Source organism: Ovis aries, chromosome 8 (genome assembly GCF_016772045.2).
Source record: "Ovis aries strain OAR_USU_Benz2616 breed Rambouillet chromosome 8, ARS-UI_Ramb_v3.0, whole genome shotgun sequence".
Taxonomy (NCBI): Eukaryota; Metazoa; Chordata; class Mammalia; order Artiodactyla; family Bovidae; genus Ovis; species Ovis aries.
In genome coordinates this window covers 91734818-91753760 of record NC_056061.1, presented here as the reverse complement: position 1 = coordinate 91753760, position 18943 = coordinate 91734818, and the positions used below count along the sequence as shown (strand labels likewise).

The window sequence follows — 18943 nt, the reverse complement described above, 5'->3', positions numbered from 1 at the left end:
TTGAGAAATTTTAAAGGGAAAATAAGCACTTATCCTGCTATGTGAAGTATATCACTATAAACAAAGTTTTCCAACAAATAATGAAAAAATGATTAAAATTTCATCTTTTACAACCTAATGAATTAATGGATCAATGAGAAGGAGATAATCAGACATTCAATTTCTAATACCACTACTTAAGAGTCTCTATAAAGGGATCAAGCCTTCAGATGCAGCCACCCACCTTCAGGGAACAGAACAGGGCGTGCTGACTGCACCGTCTGGACTTTGGCAACAGCAAGACAGACTAAGAAACCACTCACCAAACAAGCATGTAAATTTCCTTAAGTGAGATGGCGGGGAACTTCAAGAATAAAACACATAAAAACATACCAATTTATTAAAATGGAAGACTAATCGATATTGGTGTTTGGTAATTACTATAAAAGGATAATGGTTATGGGGGTGTGTGTCTGGACAGGACCATGAGGAGCTCCTAGGATGGCTTGCAAGGTTCTGGCTGGTGGCTGCTGGGGTGTCTGCCTCTGAATAATACGTTATGTGAAACGTGTATTGGGTTTCCTGTGTGTTTAAGTTCAGTCAAGGGATTGGAAATAGATAAATATATCAACGACAATTTTAAAGTATTCTGAAAAATACCATTACTAAGAAACTATAAAATACTTAGGAATTAACTTCTATGAAATGTAAAAGCCCTAAAAAAAAATTATGACACTTCCCTGAAGAACCTAAGAGAAGAGCTACGTGTGGAGACAATTCTTGGATAGAAGGAGATACTACTGGAATGGTGTCTTTCGGATGAGTTCATACGTTGCTGGCATCACTAATGACTTCTGGACTATACTCCGGTTGGACCTATTAACACCTGGGATGTGTGACTTCGAGGAGTGTCGCTCCAGAGTCACCTCTGCTCCCCACAAGTGCACAAAAGGATGCTCCCTGCTGCACTGTTAGTACCAGTGAAACACCGCAGATAACGTAAATGACTGTCAGTCAGGAGATGACTGAGTACATCAAGGAACGTAACAGATGATACGACACCACTGAGTTCCATGTCACGGAAGTATGTCTGTCACGCAAATATGTGTGAGATGCAGTGACTACAAAAAGGAGGCTATAAAATCAAACGTATGCTTTACTGTATTCTCCAAATACGGAGAAAGGCACCCCCAAGGGAAAGAATTTGAACAGAAGAGAGCTGAGGAAACACCAGTCTGTAGTTAACTACAGACTGTTTTCAGGGCAAACAGAAGGAAGAAGAAACTTACCTTCCTGATTATATACCTCTGAGCTGTCTGAAAAACAATTTGTACAATTAAAATCACACACATCACATATGATGAAACCCCAAAACTTATACATGTTAACCTGATATTCATGAGCACAACAGACACCCATCTGTGAGTCTGCTGGGACTACCCCAGTTCTAACCATGAAGGCCTTTGGCTTAGAACCCATGTTTGCCACTTACCTGCTCTGTAACCTGGGGCAGATCCTCAGGTGGGACCTAGTTTGCCTGCCTTGTGTAAGAGCAACAAAACCTGATTACAGGTTTTGTGAGAATTAAGGTATGTGGGAACTAGAAGGTGCTCAATATAAGGGATGCAATGAACACGCTTTGTGAGCAACTGTGAATTTTCACAATCCTGCCACTTTCATTGCAACAATGAGATGCTGATTGAAGCGAGCAAGCAAACACTGAAATGGTTTCACGCATTATATCTAAAATACAATTTTTTTAACAGTATGATCACATGAATCTTACAAAGTTTCATTTACAACATCAATCTAACACTTTTATAAACAGCATTTATTGTACAGAGTACTCTGAAGGAAGAAAAATATGTACAGCCATTTGTTTTCATTAATACATTTCTATTCTGTCCTGCAATACTGAAAAGGCGGAATGTGTCTGGCACAAAAATAACCCTCAGGAGTTACAAATTAGAAAACAACACTTTTAAAAAAGAGTTTTACTTTTCTGGTAGAAATATAAAAACTGTGGTTTATGGGGAAGAAATTAAACAAAATAAAGTCCAATCAATTGTTGAGGTGGCTTTAACACTTAGTTTTGTCCCTTAAACCAACTTGTCAACAGCAGTAAGTGTTTAAAATCTAAATATAAATAACAGGCAGCACTGCCCGTGTAGCAGCACAGTTTGAGCCACTTACAGGGACGCTCTGGTGTTCTCTGTGCAGAAACACCACCCCTCCGGCACCCCATGGGGGCACGCGTGGAAGAGCTCCACCTGGTGCTGCACCCTGCAACCAGACGCCCATCCTCTACCACGTGGGGCCGCCCACACCACCGAGTGAACCAAAACCGACTGGTTTAAAGGAAAAGGTGGGTGGGGGAGGCAGGAGAACACAGCAGCCATTACGTCGTCTTCCTGAAGCCCTTCAGAATAGGGTAGATGTTCTCAAAGGCTTCATAAATTTCTGCTCTGACTTTAGCACCTACGAAGACAAGTGGAGTACAAGAGTCTGAAATGGCGTTTCTTAACAAAACCACAAAGGCACAATTCTCTCCATGTCCAGTAAGACAGATGCAGGCATCAAAACATTCACAATGGGATCCCTTGCCACCATCATATTTTTGTTTTTAAAGTGGCATTTTCTTAATTTGGCTTTTTGAAAAAAGAATTACCAAAGCAACAAGACAGATGACTGCACCTCCCATGCCTAGTCTGCCCACATGGCAGCTGCTGTCTCTGCACCAGGGCAGGGCCCAGCAGGGCAGCGGTTGGCAGTGACAGAGGTCCATTCTCTCAACTGCCGCTTTCAGCCAAGCCTTTTTGCATCTTCTTTTGTTGAGGCAAAATGATAATGCTGAGGGAAACCAAAGTCTTAGACGATGGTACCCAACTTAAAACACCATCTATTATGCAATGTAATGCTCACCTCCACCCCTCCCCGCCAAGGTGATGCTTCCGTCAGCAAGGCTGTGATCTGACTTTCCTCAGCTCACCACCTCTGGTGGATGTTCCCCGTCAGTGTTGAGGAAGAGAGAAAAGCGGCAAAGCTTCTCTGCAAGTCACTAATTAGCTGTCCCAACACTGTGATATTACTTCCAAGTACTGAGAAAATGCCACTCTCGACACTTTCAAAACTTCAACCACTACTTTCTGTTACAACTTACCTGTTAATACAACTTTTCCAGAAACAAAAATAAGGAGAACAATTCTCGGTTTGATCATTCTGTAGATTAAACCAGGAAATAACTCCGGCTCATAACTAGAAGGAAAATAGCAACAACAGTTTGGATTAGCAGCTGCTCATGCCTTTAGAAAACACGAGGACCTGACCAAGGGAAAGCACTGGGCTAGCCACAAACTAAGGAGGGGGTGAAGCCCAGTTCTGCAAGCAGCATTTGGCCAGTGAGGCTGACCTGTCACTAGCACTTGAAGACCAACTAATTCTGTTTCTAATGAATCTGGATTTCCTGACATAAGAACAAGAGTTTTATAAATGTGTTCTGTAGTCTCTGATCTTTTATCAAGTTTCATTCTGGACAAGTTTATATCAACTTAAAAGAGCCCAGTAATTATCCATCTATAAGATCTGCCAGTCACACAGTTGATTTTCTAATCATTCACATCGCATCTCCTTAAAGTGAAATATCTTCTAGCTGCTACGTTTGCTCAGGCAATTTAACCAAAGTGCCAGAAAAGACACTGGTTGGAGACTGAACCTTGCCCTGTTTTATCTGATTAAATGCACTATTGGTACGATTTTGTTCTAACCCTAGTAATCTCACTTTGTTAGATGGAAAACAGGATGTATGACCGTGTTTAACTTACTGGAAAATTCAAGGCAGGCTTCTCTGAGGAAGGGAGACGCTGGGATGGATACATGAAATGCCAGTGGGAGTTTCTTAGGTAAAAAGTGACAGAAGAGTGTGCCAGGGATAAAAGTGGGATGTGCAAGGGTCCTGGTGCAAGAGGGACATGATAAGCCATGGGGCTGCTGTGAGCAGACAGGCTGTGAGAGGTGATCAAGGACCACCTGCCTTTGAAGTCTTCTTCAGGAAGTAGAACAAAAGACTCAAACAACTGGGGGGAAAACTGATACAAGAGGTTGTGGGTTTCATTTGTTCATTTAAAATGTATTTATTGAGCAATAAAATGATGAAACATACAGAAGGGAATCAATTTCATGCCAGTAAAGGGGAGTTCTGGGTGTCACTGAGTTACAAGATAGAGAAGTAGGAGGCTGGTGAGCACAGTAGGTACTACCAAAGAAATCGGGAAGACACTTCAGCAATAAATGTACCTATCAGTGTATCATTTGTTCTTACTAATTATTCAATGGAAAAGACTCTGATGCTGGGAGGGATTGGGGGCAGGAGGAGAAGGGGACGACAGAGGATGAGATGGCTGGATGGCATCACCGACTTGATGGACGTGAGTCTGAGTGGACTCCGGGAGTTGGACAGGGAGGCCTGGCATGCTGCAATTCACGGGGTCGCAAAGAGTCGGATACGACTGAGCGACTGAACTGAACTGAACTGATTATTCTGCTTAAGTTTTACCATGAACAATGTTTAAATAGATCATAACTTTAAATTGTTGACAAAAGCAACCACCCCATGTATTTCAGACTTACCTACTGAATTGTTGGTGGGTTAGCACAAGGCCTTCTAACCTTATAGGGAACTTCACATCACAGCTCCCCACCATGTTCTGAATCTTGAAGTCCAGGAACTTAGCTGGAAAGCCCAACTTCTGTACAACTCTGGCATACTTTCTTGCTGCTAGTCTAGACTGTTCTTCACTAGGGAAGAAAAAGCGAGCTATTCATTCTCAAAGACAGCTGACGCAATTATTTAGACGAGAGAAACTTTCCCACGTCCTTGACAGAAAACTGCAGGCCTACCAAAACGAGTACCTTTCAAGTCACCAAATTATTGATAGCCCCAGATTTCATGGATATGAAGTATAATATCAGCATCACCATTATCATGAATATTGCTGTATTTAAGCCCACAAATTTGTACTAAGATAAAAACCAACAAGCGTCACTTTGATAGGAAAATACTGATGAGATTTATGCTCAAAGAATGTATACACTAATTCCTCTTTTATGGTATGTCCTTCTTTATCCATTCCTAGAACTGACTTGTTGGATAAAATATGACTTAGCAGTGCAGGGCTTCTGTAACAAAAGCAGAATGAAAGCCGTAGCATCATTGTTGACAAAAGGCTATCAAGTGCACAGTCACGAATGCCGAAAGTCTGGCACGTACACACGCTGAGTTACACAGAAATAAGGTTGGAACACACGTCCTAAACTAACGCCTATTGTTAAGAAAATGAAGCCGCCACTGTCTAAGGTGATGAGAATCAACTACTTTAATACGAAAGCAACAGTAACACTGTGTCTGCATTAAAGCAGCAGCCTAGCCCTAGATGCCATGGCACAGCCGTCTCTGTAACATGCAGGCCTGGACAAGGAGCTCCTCTAACCCACCTCTTGGCTCCCGTGCACACCATCTTCCCAGAGCTGAATATCAGTGCGGTGGTGCGGGGCTCTCTTATTCTCATGATGACAGCTGCAAACCGCTGGAACAGCCAGAGACAACAGTTAATGAGGTCAGACTGCTGACTTCCATCAGGAGACCTACACAACAACAGGAGCATCCCAGACAACGAGAGGGACCTGGTGCTGAGCCAGTTACGACACCTGTCACGTGTTTCCTTACAGGACTCCCTTCCATCGCCACGTGGCACACATGCTTTTGCATAGGAAACAAACACGTCAACTGTGACGACAGAGGCAGCTGGGCCAAGAGTTTTGGATTCTGTCATGACATCCCAACAACTGAAGATAAATAATATCTGCAAAACTTTACCTGTGAATTTTCTGTTTTATTAATGATTTTTTAGGCAAATCAACTTACAAACCTTTCCACCTCCAGAAGGAATATATCAGATTACAAGCACATCAGCACACAGTGAAGCGACCTCCCCATTCCCGTAGACTCTTAGAAACTGCACTGCTTTACTGGCATTTATACAAATGCAGTGGCTTCTCTAAAAATGTGATATCTGCTACCTAAGTACACATAAAAATTCACATATTTCTAATGAAGATGACTCTGATAAGTTAGATAGCTTTAACAATTTTAATTTAAAAACTATGATCTGTCTTCCTTCTAACTTTACCACCATGTAAAAATGGTAGCATTATATTCTAGTTTATACAAGTCCCAGGAAATGTCTAATTATTTAGCATTTTCTAAATTCCTTCTATAGTTTTTTACATTTCCTAAATTCCTTTAACCAGTTTTACTGGTTGGATAACTACTATCATTTCATTAGAAAAAAAAAAAAATGTAAAATTATGTATTCAACTTAATAAAATTATGATAGACAAAAGGTTAATTCTTATAATGCTATACTCATACAGATTTGCCATATGCATTAGGTTGCTATCTTAAAATCTGAAAATTTGTAGGTATTTTCTTCTTAATCTTTTTATTTAAAAAAAAAAACTTGGCAGTTATACAAAGGTAGAAAAATATATTAAACTTCCTTGTGCTTATTATCCAACTTTAACAATTACTAGTTTTTGGCTAATCTTGTCTCATTCAAATGCCCCTTTCCCAATTCTCCAATTGCATTATTCTGAAGTAAATTCCAAGTAGCCTGGCATTCTATTCTACATAGTTTTCAAAATGCAAATGGGACCACACTACATACTTTGTTCAGTAACTGTGCATGATCCCCTCACAGTAAGTATGAGACTTTATCCTGTGGACTGCTGTATTCTGACAGTCTCTTACTTGGCAGTTATTCAACAAAAACGCTACATATTTTGCTTTAAATTCTTGTTTGGTTGGTGTCAACAAACTTAAACACAACATATTCTTTTTAATCGAAAGACCTCTGGAAGAAAATTCTGTTATCACTGTGGTTTGATACAATTGTTCTGACCTTGGGATTATACTCAGCATTTCGGGCACGAAGTGCAATGGTCTTTAGGTCAAGTTTACAACCAAGATTCACTGTGGATACAATATTTCTGTAAAAAATTTGAAAAGAAAACATGATTATTTACTGTTAGTTATCTAAAAAACACAATCTTTCCTAATTTTTTTTAATTAAACAAATTTTTTAATTGCTGACATTAAGTGTTCAAACAAGTACCAAACACCATGCCAACATAATACAAAGATAACCTCACTTAGTACTCACAATACACTATGAAGTAATAACTATTAATACTGCCATCTTCAGATGAAGAAACTGCTCTGTATATACATGCCTAAGTGAGGCATGTATATACCTTCTTTCAAAATAAGTATCTTGGACAAACAAAAATTAAATTATCTCTGACAAAGGAAGGAAACCTTTTTCTTCCAATTAACGCTCAGTAGATCAAGAAAACCAGACACTGATATTTATTACATAGGTCCAATGAACTTTTTTAACTCTTTCTCCTCTCTTTGGGGGCCCCCCACCCCGCCCAGTTGCTCCCCCTGATGTCAGGGGGCAACTGGTATTCCGGAGCAGCCCCTCCGTAACTGTGCTGAGGCGCCTGCGCCTCACAGCATCGCAGGCGGGAGACAAAAACTCCCTTTTCATTTTTAACATTTTTATACATCTGTTTTCTTCTAATCAATTTTATATACACAAGTTCCCATAACTTTATCTATTTACTTCATAGAATCGGTAGCAACATCCCTACTGTCCTTTCTGATTTTAGCACTCTGAGTCTTCACTTTTTGTTAGTCTAACTACATGTTGATTTTTTCAAAGAACCAATCTTTTGTTTCATTGATTTTCTCTAGTGTTTTCTTTGTCTCTATTTCATCTATCTCTGCTCTAATCATTATTTCCTTCCTTCTTACAGTTTTTGGTTTAGTTTGCTCTTTTTCTAGTTGTAATGTTATTGCTTTGAAATATTTTTTTTAATGTGATCCTTTGCAGCTATAAATCTCACCCTCAGCACCATATTTGCTGCATCCCAAATATGTTCCGTGCTCCATCAGGCTTCCATTAAGTCTATCAGGCTTCTCTGCCCGTGGAATTTTCCAAGCAAGAATACTGGAGTGGGTTGCATTTCTTACTCCAGAGGATCTTCCTGACCCAGGGATCCAACCACATCTCTTGCACCTCTTGCACTGGCAGGCAATTCTTTATACCACTAGCACCACTTGGGAAGCCCTATACAGTATTTTCATTTTTATTTGTCTTAACTATTTTCTAATTGCCCCTGTGATCTCTGATCCACTGGCTGTTTAAAAGTATGTTATTTAATTTCCACAATTCTGTGAACTTTGGGGGATGCTTTGTGGAATACCAGAAATATTAAGGTGCTGGCAAGAAATAAACACCCATCTGAACTGGGTATAAATTACAATTTAAACCAAAGGTGCAAACTTAAATGGGCATAGGAGCCAGGTAACTGTGCAAGACAACAGCATATGGTATTTTCAAAGGTGAACTAGTAAGTGCTTATCTTTCTAAAATCATTAACATTATTTTGTTTTTTTAAATTGTTTCAGACCAAACACACACCCAGGGCAAGATTTAGGTCTCTGTGTAACAGTCATGATCCATGATTAAACATTACTTAGTTCTAAAAATGATTAGGAGTGACTGGCATGAAAACTGGGTGATGTATTATTACAAATAACCCTTCATGTGGTTATAAGCTTCCTCATGGCAAAAGCTATATAATTCTTACTGACAGATATGAGGATATCTGTTTTTCAGGGAGGAGAAATTTTCCCTACCTGTCCCCCTACCCTTTTCCTGTTACATACAGGACCCACTGCACATAGGTAGAAAGATCCATTTAGGGCAAGAACAGCCATCCTCAGCTTGTGGGAAGGACACAGCTCTCAAAGATTTATATGCAGCCCTTATAATAAACAATGAAGAAAAACAGGGACCACTATGAACAATGATGATTCTGTGACTTTGCAATTAATCTTTCCAAAGACTTATAATACCACAAGGGAGGGAGACTATATAAGGCTTGATCTGGTTAATCAGCTACAGTGAAATATCAACAACAATAATGCAATCCAAACTGGACTTCACTGGCCCAAGCATCTAAGCACAGCTACCAAATTCCTGAAGATGTCCTGAGAGACCTTTACTGGGGGCACTGACTCACTAAGACAGCTTCCCTTCCCTTTCTCAAGTAAGATAAAGCATGTTTTGATGCATGATCACCAGTAACACTACACAAGTGAATCAATCCATCTGAGAGCAGAGAACAGCAGCGCAGCTGCGGGGGTCCCTCCAGGGCAGGGGCAGGGCACCAAGGAGAACTCACTGCAGCTGCGGCACGATCCCGGAGCTCTCTGAGGCTGGCGTGGCAGGGGTGATGGGGGTCATGGGGGTCATGGGGGAGGGGTATAAGGGAGTGGTGCCCGGCAAGGGTGCAGTCGTAAGAGTCTGTGAGTGGAAGAGCTGTGGTGTCTGGCCCGAGGGCCCCTGGGTTGCCTGCTGGGACGTCGACTGCTGGACGGCTGCCACTGCCGCCTGCTGCTGCTGTTGCTGCTGCTGCTGCTGCTGTTGCTGCTGCTGCTGTTGCTGCTGCTGCTGCTGCTGCTGCTGCTGCTGCCGTTGCTGCTCCTCCAAAATAGACAGACTGTTGGTGTTCTGAATAGGCTGTGGAGTCAGTCCTGTGCCGTAAGGCATCATTGGACTAAAGATAGGGATTCCAGGAGTCATGGCACCCTGTGGGCAGTTAGAGAACAATGGGTTAGACTGGCTGGTGTCAAGCATCTGCAGAACTCGGCTGGCAGAAGTGCAGGTGAGATGTGCAGACAGGCACCGTCCGAGAACAAATGGGGCTGTTGGGCCATCATCTCACACCCCTCACTTTCTTCTTCACCGCAGCCCAGTAGCACAGAGCTAGTAGGTAAGAGCTTAGGGTGTGGAAGTAGACCTAGCTGTGAAATTCAACGAACAACACGTGAGAATTTAGGAAGATGCTTAACCCTTCAGGCTCTAGAGGGTAACAATGGTCTAAGACTGTGAAAAAATTGAGAATTTCCATTCTTTGAAAGATACCATTAAGAAAATTAAAAATTAAGACACAGATTAGGAGAAAACATCTACCATACATACATCTGAGAAAGAACTTGTATCCAGAATAAAGAACAATCAAAATGCAATAAAAGATGAACAAACAGACCAATAAAAAACGGACAAAAGATGTGAAGGACATTTTACAAATGCAGATACATGAACAGTTACTAAGCAGTTGACAAAATGCTCAAGATCGTAAGTCAACAGGAAAACACTTTCACTTTTAGACTCAAGTGAAAACAGAAGTGCTGGTGAGGGTGTGGAGCAACGAGAATGCTCACATGCTGCGGCAGGACTTGAGAGCATGCAGGGCACTTTCTTGTAAAGTTAAACACACACTTACACAACGACCCAGCAATCCCATTCCTGAGTATCTACCCAAGAGAAATAAACACACAGCAGACATGAAGACTATACACATACAGCACCTTTACTCCCAATTGCTTCAACCTAGAAACAGCCCTAAGGTCAGCAACTGGAAAACAAACTGTGCTACATCCACACAAGAGGCCACTTGGCAATGAAAAGGAATTCGCTGATATATGCAAACATTATGCTGGGCTAAGATGACAGACCCACAGAAAGCACACACTGACTGGGAGGGTGCCACCTGCACAGTACCCTAGCACAGGCAAAGCTGCCTCTACGTCTGGAAAGTGGATCAGCTGTTGCCTGGGGCCAGGGGAGTAACTGTAAAGGGGCAGAGAGGGATTTTTAGGCTAAATGAAATGTTTCAGAACTTTCAAAGGTGCATACACTTATCAAAACACATACTTAAAATGGGTTTTTTTATTTAACAGAAGTTATTTAAAAATTTTAAAAGTAGATATGTTATTTGGAACTTTAAACATAAAAAGGAAAAGATAAAGCTAGAAAATAATTAGGTTACTTACAAAATCAAACACTCTGTAATCACTCGGACCACTTTCGTAAGTGTTTATCAAAAGATTAAGTCTTATAGACAAATATATATTTTAGCTCCCAAACTTCCCAAATTAAACGTTATCATGCCTATTAAAAATCTAAAGGAAATTCTCAATGAAATAAAGAAGACTTTAAAAAATGTAAGTCCATTTTCAGCAATAGATGGCTTAATTCCCTTCCTTCCCTTTCACAGTATCTCTAACAGTGCAGATTCTGTCCACGTGCACCCTCCCTCCAGTTGCATTACCTGAGGGGAGGCCAGACCCTGGGCATAAGGTGGGAGGCTGTTGTTCTGATCCATGACGTTCACCTTCTTGGCAAATCAAAAACCTTTGGACTAGAAATTGCCTCAGCATTCAGTCTTTTCCTAGAGCATCCCCAGCACACTATTCTTGGCGACTTCCTCAGCTCTATGGGTTATCTTCGTGGACACCAAGAAACGGTGGTGCTGCTTTGAAAAGATTTGAAGTTTAATGTAAGAATACAGGTAAGCTATACAGCCTTATAAATCAGTTTCATGGTTATACAAAAACAAATTTAAAAACCCAATCAAGCTATCCTGGAATCCATTTCCTTTTACCTTACAAAGCTGAAATCTTATTCCTTCCATGTTTTTCATGACTGCGTGCAAAATAGTCAATAGGACAAAAACTTTTTTTATGTGTTCAATTTATAGTCTTATAATGTTAAATGTTAAGGTACATAACCAGCATTCAAAACTTTTGGGGGAAAATATCCAAGGAAAATAAATTCCTAAGGAAACTGTCATATCTGAGTAGAAATATTTACTATGCACTGTGTACATGGTACTATTAGGCTGAATTTAAGTTTTTAAATATTTCGTTCCGTTTTCTATCCTCTACAATGTCTTGGGCATTAAGTTTAATAAATTTTGAATTGTATCCAATACACTTCGGCATGATCATTTATTGAGAGACTACCTTAAATAAATACCATTCTGTGATAGAAGCTGTACAGACATAAAAATAAGACATCGTGTTTTATATATGTAATACCTTTACCTCTTCGGAGCACACAAATACCAATATGCTCGTACCTGGCTTTCCTTAAACCATCTCTTTACTGGCTACACATCTGAAATTCCTTTTAGGTTAAAGAACCGAGTGACTAATGAAAGACCTTTTATTCCGTTTAGTTCATACGGACTCCTACTGTGCGCAAGGCTGCTGTGAGGACTGATTCAAACAGGACTGATTAATACCTTAAGAACAGCATCCAGTTATAACACAGCAAGCGCAGGATAAATGTCAGCTATTACTATTAGATTTCAGTTTAAATGTTACCAATCTAGTACGGTTTTCTCACACAGAACATATAGATCTTAGAGTTACAAGTTATATGTCAAAGACACGCATGTACCTCAAGCACGTACTTGTATAAAAAAGCACTCAGAATCTGGCAGTGACTCTGAAAGGACAAAGGACTCCGAAGACTATATATCCTACAAACTCCTGAGTGGAAAGCAGACCAAACACAGAGAAAGCTGCTTCAGAAAACAGACATATAAGAAAATTCTGCTCTCTTGGACACTGTTAATCTATTACAACACAGTGCAGCAGATATAAAAACTAAGAGGATATACAGATATAGCCTCTGGCATCAAAGAGTTCAATTTGTATGGGATATGCAAATAATCACTGCAAAACTTAAGTGCTATAACAGCAGACACACACTGTGCTAAGCCCCTTGAGTGAAGAAACCAGGAGTATGTTTCTGTAATCTCTATACTTGGTACAGTGTCTGACACATGATATGTTGATGATGGATGAATGCACTGTTCCATTTAGTAGCTAGGTCACGCCCGGCTCTTTTGCAACCACATGGACTATACAGTCCACCAAGCTTCTCTGTCCGCGGGATCTTCCAGGCAAGAATATTGGACTGGGTTGCCACTTCCTTCTCCAGAGGATCTTCCCAGCCCAGGGATCGAACTGGTGTCTCCTCCAACTGCGGGTGGATTTCTCACTACTGAACCACCCGGGAGGCCCCAGATGAATGCAGACATGCTAGAGAAAAGAAGGCAATGTTAACTGCCAAGTGTTCAGAACAGTGTGTTTATAAAGCAAGGACCACCTAACTCGGGTCTAGCAAGGTGAGCAGGAATTTACATTCAGCATTTCAGGCAGAAGAAAGGTTAAGCACAAAGAGACAAAATTGAAAGAGCATGCAAGCAACAAACCAAGCGTGACTGTGTGGACTGCTCCTGCAGCGGTGAGGCAGCAGATGACAGTGGGGTCACGTCACGTTATGTAAGCAGTGCAAGCAGTGACCAGGTTCTGAAGTGCACCACGAGCAGAGCTACTGCAGGAACGTAGGAATGGGCTCCAAGAGACAAAGCTGGAGCCTGGAAGTTCCCTTTAAGAGTCACTGCTATGCTTGAGGCCAGAGATAATGAGGGCAGGATCGAAACCACTCACTTATACAAACAGATTGATCCAAAACTGGTGGCTCCTGACCCCCTTCTGCAAACTAAGTCTAGGGAAAAAAATCTGAGGAAGTAGTTGAGGCCTACTGTTACCATTGTTTAGAGCTCATCTATAATTCGAAGTGATGGTACCGACCATCTTTCCTCCCGTGTCCTTAAAGCCGGCAGTTATTACTGCACTAATTTATCCTCAGAAAAGAGTTGTTTGCAGCATCGCCTCATCTTTTGGTAACCGACGCGTCAAATTTGATATTTTGGGGAGATAATCACTGATAAGGGAAAAGAATCAATAAATTCTGTATAGTCTCCTCGTGTCTGCGTAACTCAGTCAAGAATAATCTTTTCTGAGACGCCTACCTAGAGCACTACATGCGAAAACCACACTGTCCAGGGCCTAGACAAGGACACCTTTGTTTCTGTGTATTATGCTCTAACGTGCCTCAAGTCTCCGGCCTCTGACAAAACGTTAAAAAGTCTCAAGCGCAACTTTATTATAAAACTACCCCGTTGGTATCAAGACAGGTGGGCACAGGCCAGGGTGAATATGCCTTTCAATAAAGAGAATTAAGGGATGGCAGGGTCCCGGATGAGCGGGACTGTGCCGCCTCAGGCCCCACCAGCGCCCGGCGCCAGCGCTCGAACAGGGAAGCCGCTCTCGAACCACCGCAGCGGGCGCCGGGCGGGAGCCACGGCCGGGGCAGGCCGAAGGGGCGGCAGCTCCAGCCAGAGGAACGGCCCCCGCGGTCTCCGGCTCCATTCCGCGCCTCTCCGCTCCACCACCCCCAGGGAGTCGTTGCACGGACCGCCCTGCAGTAATTCTCAGAGAGAAGCTGACAGGGTGGGTACCTGGAGTCACTGCAGAGACGACTACCGGTCGGAGAAAACGAAGTTCAGCGCCCAGCGGCCCAGGCGCCCGCCACGGCGACCCTTCCCGATCCCACAGGACTCCGGGCGCGCGTTGATAACGTCACTTCCGCCAGTTTCACCCTCGGCTTTAGCAGGCTGCCCACGAGGGGCGCCGGCCGCGCCAAGTGTGGGCGCCGGGTGACTTCCTCTGACTCCCTTGGATACTCGGCTTTAGAGAAACAAGAGGCGGGGCGGAGCGCTTCTGGCTTCCGGGGGAGGCCGCCCTGCCAGAATATGTTGATTGGTCGCTGCTGGATGTAGACAAGATATTGATTTTCAAATATTGACTGTTTAAACCAACTAGCGGTGTGACATTGAGCAAGTTACCAGACCGCTCCACCTCAGTTTCTTCATGTACAGGATGGAATGGTAATACCGCTTGTCCCAACAATGTGAGAAGAATTAAGGAAATGCATAAACAGTGCCTGGCGCGCGGTAAGCAGTGTTAGCTATTCACAAACATGTGGAATGATTAAAAAAAAAAAAAAAAAAACAGGTGGCCTGCTGCCATCTTTTGAAGTCTTTTCACATTTGTCACAAGAACTATAGGTAAATTTGGACCCCAGAGGACCTCTCCTATGGTTCAGTTCAGTTCAGTCGTTCAGTCGTGTTAGACTCCTTGTGACCCCATGGACTGCAGCACGTCAGGCCTCCCTGTCCATCACCAACTCCCAGAGCTTGCTCAAACTCATGTCCATCGAGTCGGTGATGCCATTCAACCATCTCATTCTCTATCTTCCAGTACTCCTGCCTTCAATCTTTCCCAGCATCGGGGTCTTTTCCAATGAGTCACTTTGTCCCATCAGGTGGCCAAAGGATTGGAGCTAGAGCATCAGTCTTTCCAATGACTATTCAGGACTGATCTCCTTTAGGATGGACTGGGTTGATCTCCTTGTATTCCAAGGGACTCTCAAGAGTCTTCTCCAACACCACAGTTCAAAAGCATCAATTCTTCAGTGCTCAGTTTCCTTTATAGTCCAACTCTCACATCCATACATGACTACTGGATAAACAATAGCTTTGACTAGACAGACCTTTGTTAGCAAAGTAATGTCTCTGCTTTTTAATACACTGCCTAGGTTAGTCGTAGCTTTTCTTCCAAAGAGCAAACGTCTTATAATTTCATGGCTGCAGTCACCATCTGCAGTGATTTTGGAGCCCAAGAAAATAGTCTGTCACTGTTTCCATTGTTTCCCCATCTATTTGCCATGAAGTGATGGGACCAGATGCCATTATCTTAAGTTTTTTAAATGTTGAGCTTTAAGCCAACTTTTTCACTCTCCTCTTTCACTTTCATCAAGAGGCTCTTCAGTTCCTCTGCACTTTCTGGCATAAGGGTGGTGTTATCTGTATATCTGAAGCTACTGATATTTCTCCCAGCAATCTTGATTCCAGCTTGTGCTTCATCCAGCCCGGCATTTCACAGGATGTACTCTGCACATAAATTAAATAAGCAGGGTGACAACATACAGTCCTGACATACTCCTTTCTCTATTTGGAACCAGTTTGTTGTTCCATGTCCGGTTCTAACTGTTGCTTCTTGGCCTGCATACAGATTTCTCAGGAGGCAGGTAAGATGGTCTGCTATTCTTATCTCTTTCAGAATTTTCCACAGTTTGTTGTGATCCACACAGTCAAAGGCTTTGGCATAGTCAATAAAGTAGAAATAGATGTTTTTCTGGAACTTTCTTGCTTTTTCAATGATCCAGTGGATGTTGGGAATTTGATCTCTGGTTCCTTTGCCTTTTCTAAATCCAGCTTGAACATCTGGAAGTTCTCAGTTCAAGTACTGTTGAAGCCTGGCTTGGAGAATTTTGAGCATTACTTTGCTAGCATGTGAGATGAGTGCAATTGTGCAGTAGTTTGGACACTCTTTGGCATTGCCTTTCTTTGCGATTGGAATGAAAACTGACCTTTTCCAGTCCTGTGGCCACTGCTGAGTTTTCCAAATTTGCTGGCATGTTGAGTGCAGCACTTTCACAGCAGCATATTTTAGGACTTGAAATAGCTCAACTGGAATTCCATCACCTCCACTAGCTTTGTCCGTAGTGACGCTTCCTAAAACCCAGTTGACTTCACATTCCAGGATGCCTGGCTCTAGGTGAGTGATCACACCATTGTGGTTATCTGGGTCATAAAGAGCTTTTTTGTATAGTTCTTATGTGTATTCTTGCCATCTTTTCTTAATATCTTCTGCTTCTGTTAGGTCCATAGCACTTCTGTCCTTTATTATGCCCATCTTTGCATGAAATGTTCCTTTGGTATCTCTAATATCCTATGGTTCATTTAGGCATAATTGCAGGTTGTAATGCTTGTTAGCTTGCTTCCTTTGTGCTTCACATAATCAATGAGGTTGTGTGCTCCTTAAGGATAGGAAAGATTTTACAGAATTTTTGTATCCAAGACAGTACCTGAATAAATACAATACTTCTCTGTCCATAACCATCAAAGAAAACCCTTTCTTTTATGCTTTGTTTACAGTAAAGTATAGGAAAAGTTTTAATTAAAAAAAGTACTTTTCAAAAATCTTTTTCTGCTTCCAGAATTGCATGTATATATCAGGCAGTCCATTCTATATTAGTCAAAGGCTTGCTTGCTTTTTTTAATTAACATTTTTAAATTGTAAAATATGATATTCATATAAAGAAGTATGTAAACATGTATACAGATTAATAGATGGTATTAAATCAAGTAAGGGCAGTACATAAACCAAGAACTTCCGGATGTACAAGCTGGATTTAGAAAAGGCAGAGGTACCAGAAATCAAATTGCCAACATCCATTGGATCATAGAGAAAGCAAGGGAATTCCAGGAAAACATCTACTTCTGCTTCATTGACTTCACTAAAGCCTTTGACTGTGTGGATCACAACAAACAATGGAAAATTCTTAAAGAGATGGGAATACCAGACCAGTTTATCTATCACCTGAGAAACTTGTATGCAGGTCAAGAAGCAACAGAACCAGACATGGAACAATGGACGGGTTCAAAACTGGGAAAGGAGGACATCAAGGCCGTACACTGTCATCCTGCTTATTTAACTTATATGAAGAGTACATCATGCAAAATGTGTGGCTGGATGAACCTCAAGCTGGAATCAAGATTTCCTGGAGAAATATCAACAACCTCATATATGCAGATGATACCACTCTAATGGCAGAAAGCGAAAAGGAACTAAAGAGCCTCTTGATGAGGATGAAAGAGGAGAGTGAAACAGCTGGCTTAAAATTCAACATTCAGAAAATGAAGATCATGGCATCCGGTCCCATCACTTCATGGCAAATAGACGGGGAAACAGTGGAGACAGTGACAGATTTGATCTTGGGCTCCTAAATCACTGCAGCGACTGCAGCCATGAAATTCAAAGACGCTTGCTCCTTGGAAGGAAAGCTATGACCAACCGAGACAGTGTATTAAAAATCAGAGACATCACTTTGCTGGTAATGTCTGTATAGGCAAAGCTGTGATTTTTCCAGAGTTATGTACAGATGTGAGAGTTGGACCATAAAGAAGGCTGAGTGCCAAAGAATTGAACTGTGGTGTTGGAGGGACTCTTGAGAGTCCCTTGGACAGCAAGGAGATCAAACCAGTCAATCTTAAAGGAAATCAACCCTAAACATTAATTGGAAAGACTGAAGCTGAAGCTCCAATACTTTGGCCACTTGATGCAAAGAGCTGATTCATTAGAAAAGACCCTGACGCTAGAAAAGAATGAGGGCAGGAGAAGGAAGCCTGGAGGAGGGGGGCGGGGGGCAACAGAAGATGGGATGGTTGGATGTGATCAACACAATGGACATGGGTTTGAGCAAATTCTGGGAGATAGTGAAGGACAGGGAAACCTATCGGGCTGCAGTTTATGGGGTTGCAAAGAGTTAGACACGACTTAGCGACTGAGCAACAGCAACCAAGGGCTCCTCTGGTGGCTCGTTGGCCAAGAACCTGCCTGCCAGTACAAGAGACACGGGAGATGGGCGTTCGATCCCTGGGGGAGGAAGATCCCTTGGAGGAAATGTCAACCTGCTCCAGTAGTCTTGCCTGTAAATACCCCATGGACAGAGGAGCCTGATGGGCATAGTCCGTGTGGTCGCAGAGTCGGACACGCCTGATCTACTGAGCAGGCAAACATTAAATCAAGTAAAGAAACCCAGTATTGCTAGCACTACAACCTCCAACCCATCCCTAGCCAAGGAGGACCTTTCCCTCTAGCCAAAGTCAGTTAATTTGCTTGCTTTTGCACATCCACATCCCTCAGTTGCTTTATCCATTCTGCAGTTTATGGATATTTAGCTCATTTCCAGTTTGGGGCCATTAAGAACATCTTTATGAACATTCTTTCACGTCTTCTGGCCAGGGTACATACCTCGGCGTGAAACTGCTGGGTCATGATGTGTGTGTATTTTCAACTATGTCAAGTAATGCCAGTCCCTTTCCGAATTTACACTTCAATAGACTCTTCGAGTTTCCGTTGCTCCATAGTTTTTCCAATGTCTTTGTAAGCTCAGACTTTAAAATTTCTATCCATCACGAGTGATTTCGAATATTTGCCTGGAAAAGAAAGCCTGTACCTCACTGCCAGGTCTCTTCGTAGAGCAGGCAATAGCTACCGACTGGAAAGGGA

The 18943-nt window shown here is 42.1% G+C and overlaps 1 protein-coding gene across 3 annotated transcripts; it reads right to left on the bottom strand.

Annotated features, from left to right (window-relative positions):
- Positions 1 to 1789: 1789 nt before the first annotated feature.
- On the bottom strand, positions 1790 to 18934 carry TBP (TATA-box binding protein). 3 transcript variants are annotated; one of them, XM_042253770.1, is made up of 8 exons: positions 18686 to 18934; positions 11221 to 11421; positions 9289 to 9695; positions 6936 to 7023; positions 5470 to 5561; positions 4606 to 4773; positions 3140 to 3234; positions 1790 to 2457 (listed from the first exon to the last, which is right to left on the bottom strand). In XM_042253770.1, the coding sequence occupies exons 2-8, from the start codon at positions 11272 to 11274 to the stop codon at positions 2378 to 2380; spliced, it is 984 nt and encodes a 327-aa protein (XP_042109704.1). In that variant the 5' UTR covers positions 11275 to 11421; positions 18686 to 18934; the 3' UTR covers positions 1790 to 2377. The 3 variants fall into 3 exon arrangements, with proteins under 3 accessions (XP_042109704.1, XP_014953035.2, XP_027828501.1); XM_015097549.3 differs by lacking the exon at positions 18686 to 18934 and adding an exon at positions 14266 to 14376 and having other exon boundaries at positions 11221 to 11424; XM_027972700.2 differs by lacking the exon at positions 18686 to 18934 and adding an exon at positions 14266 to 14376.
- Positions 18935 to 18943: the final 9 nt, after the last annotated feature.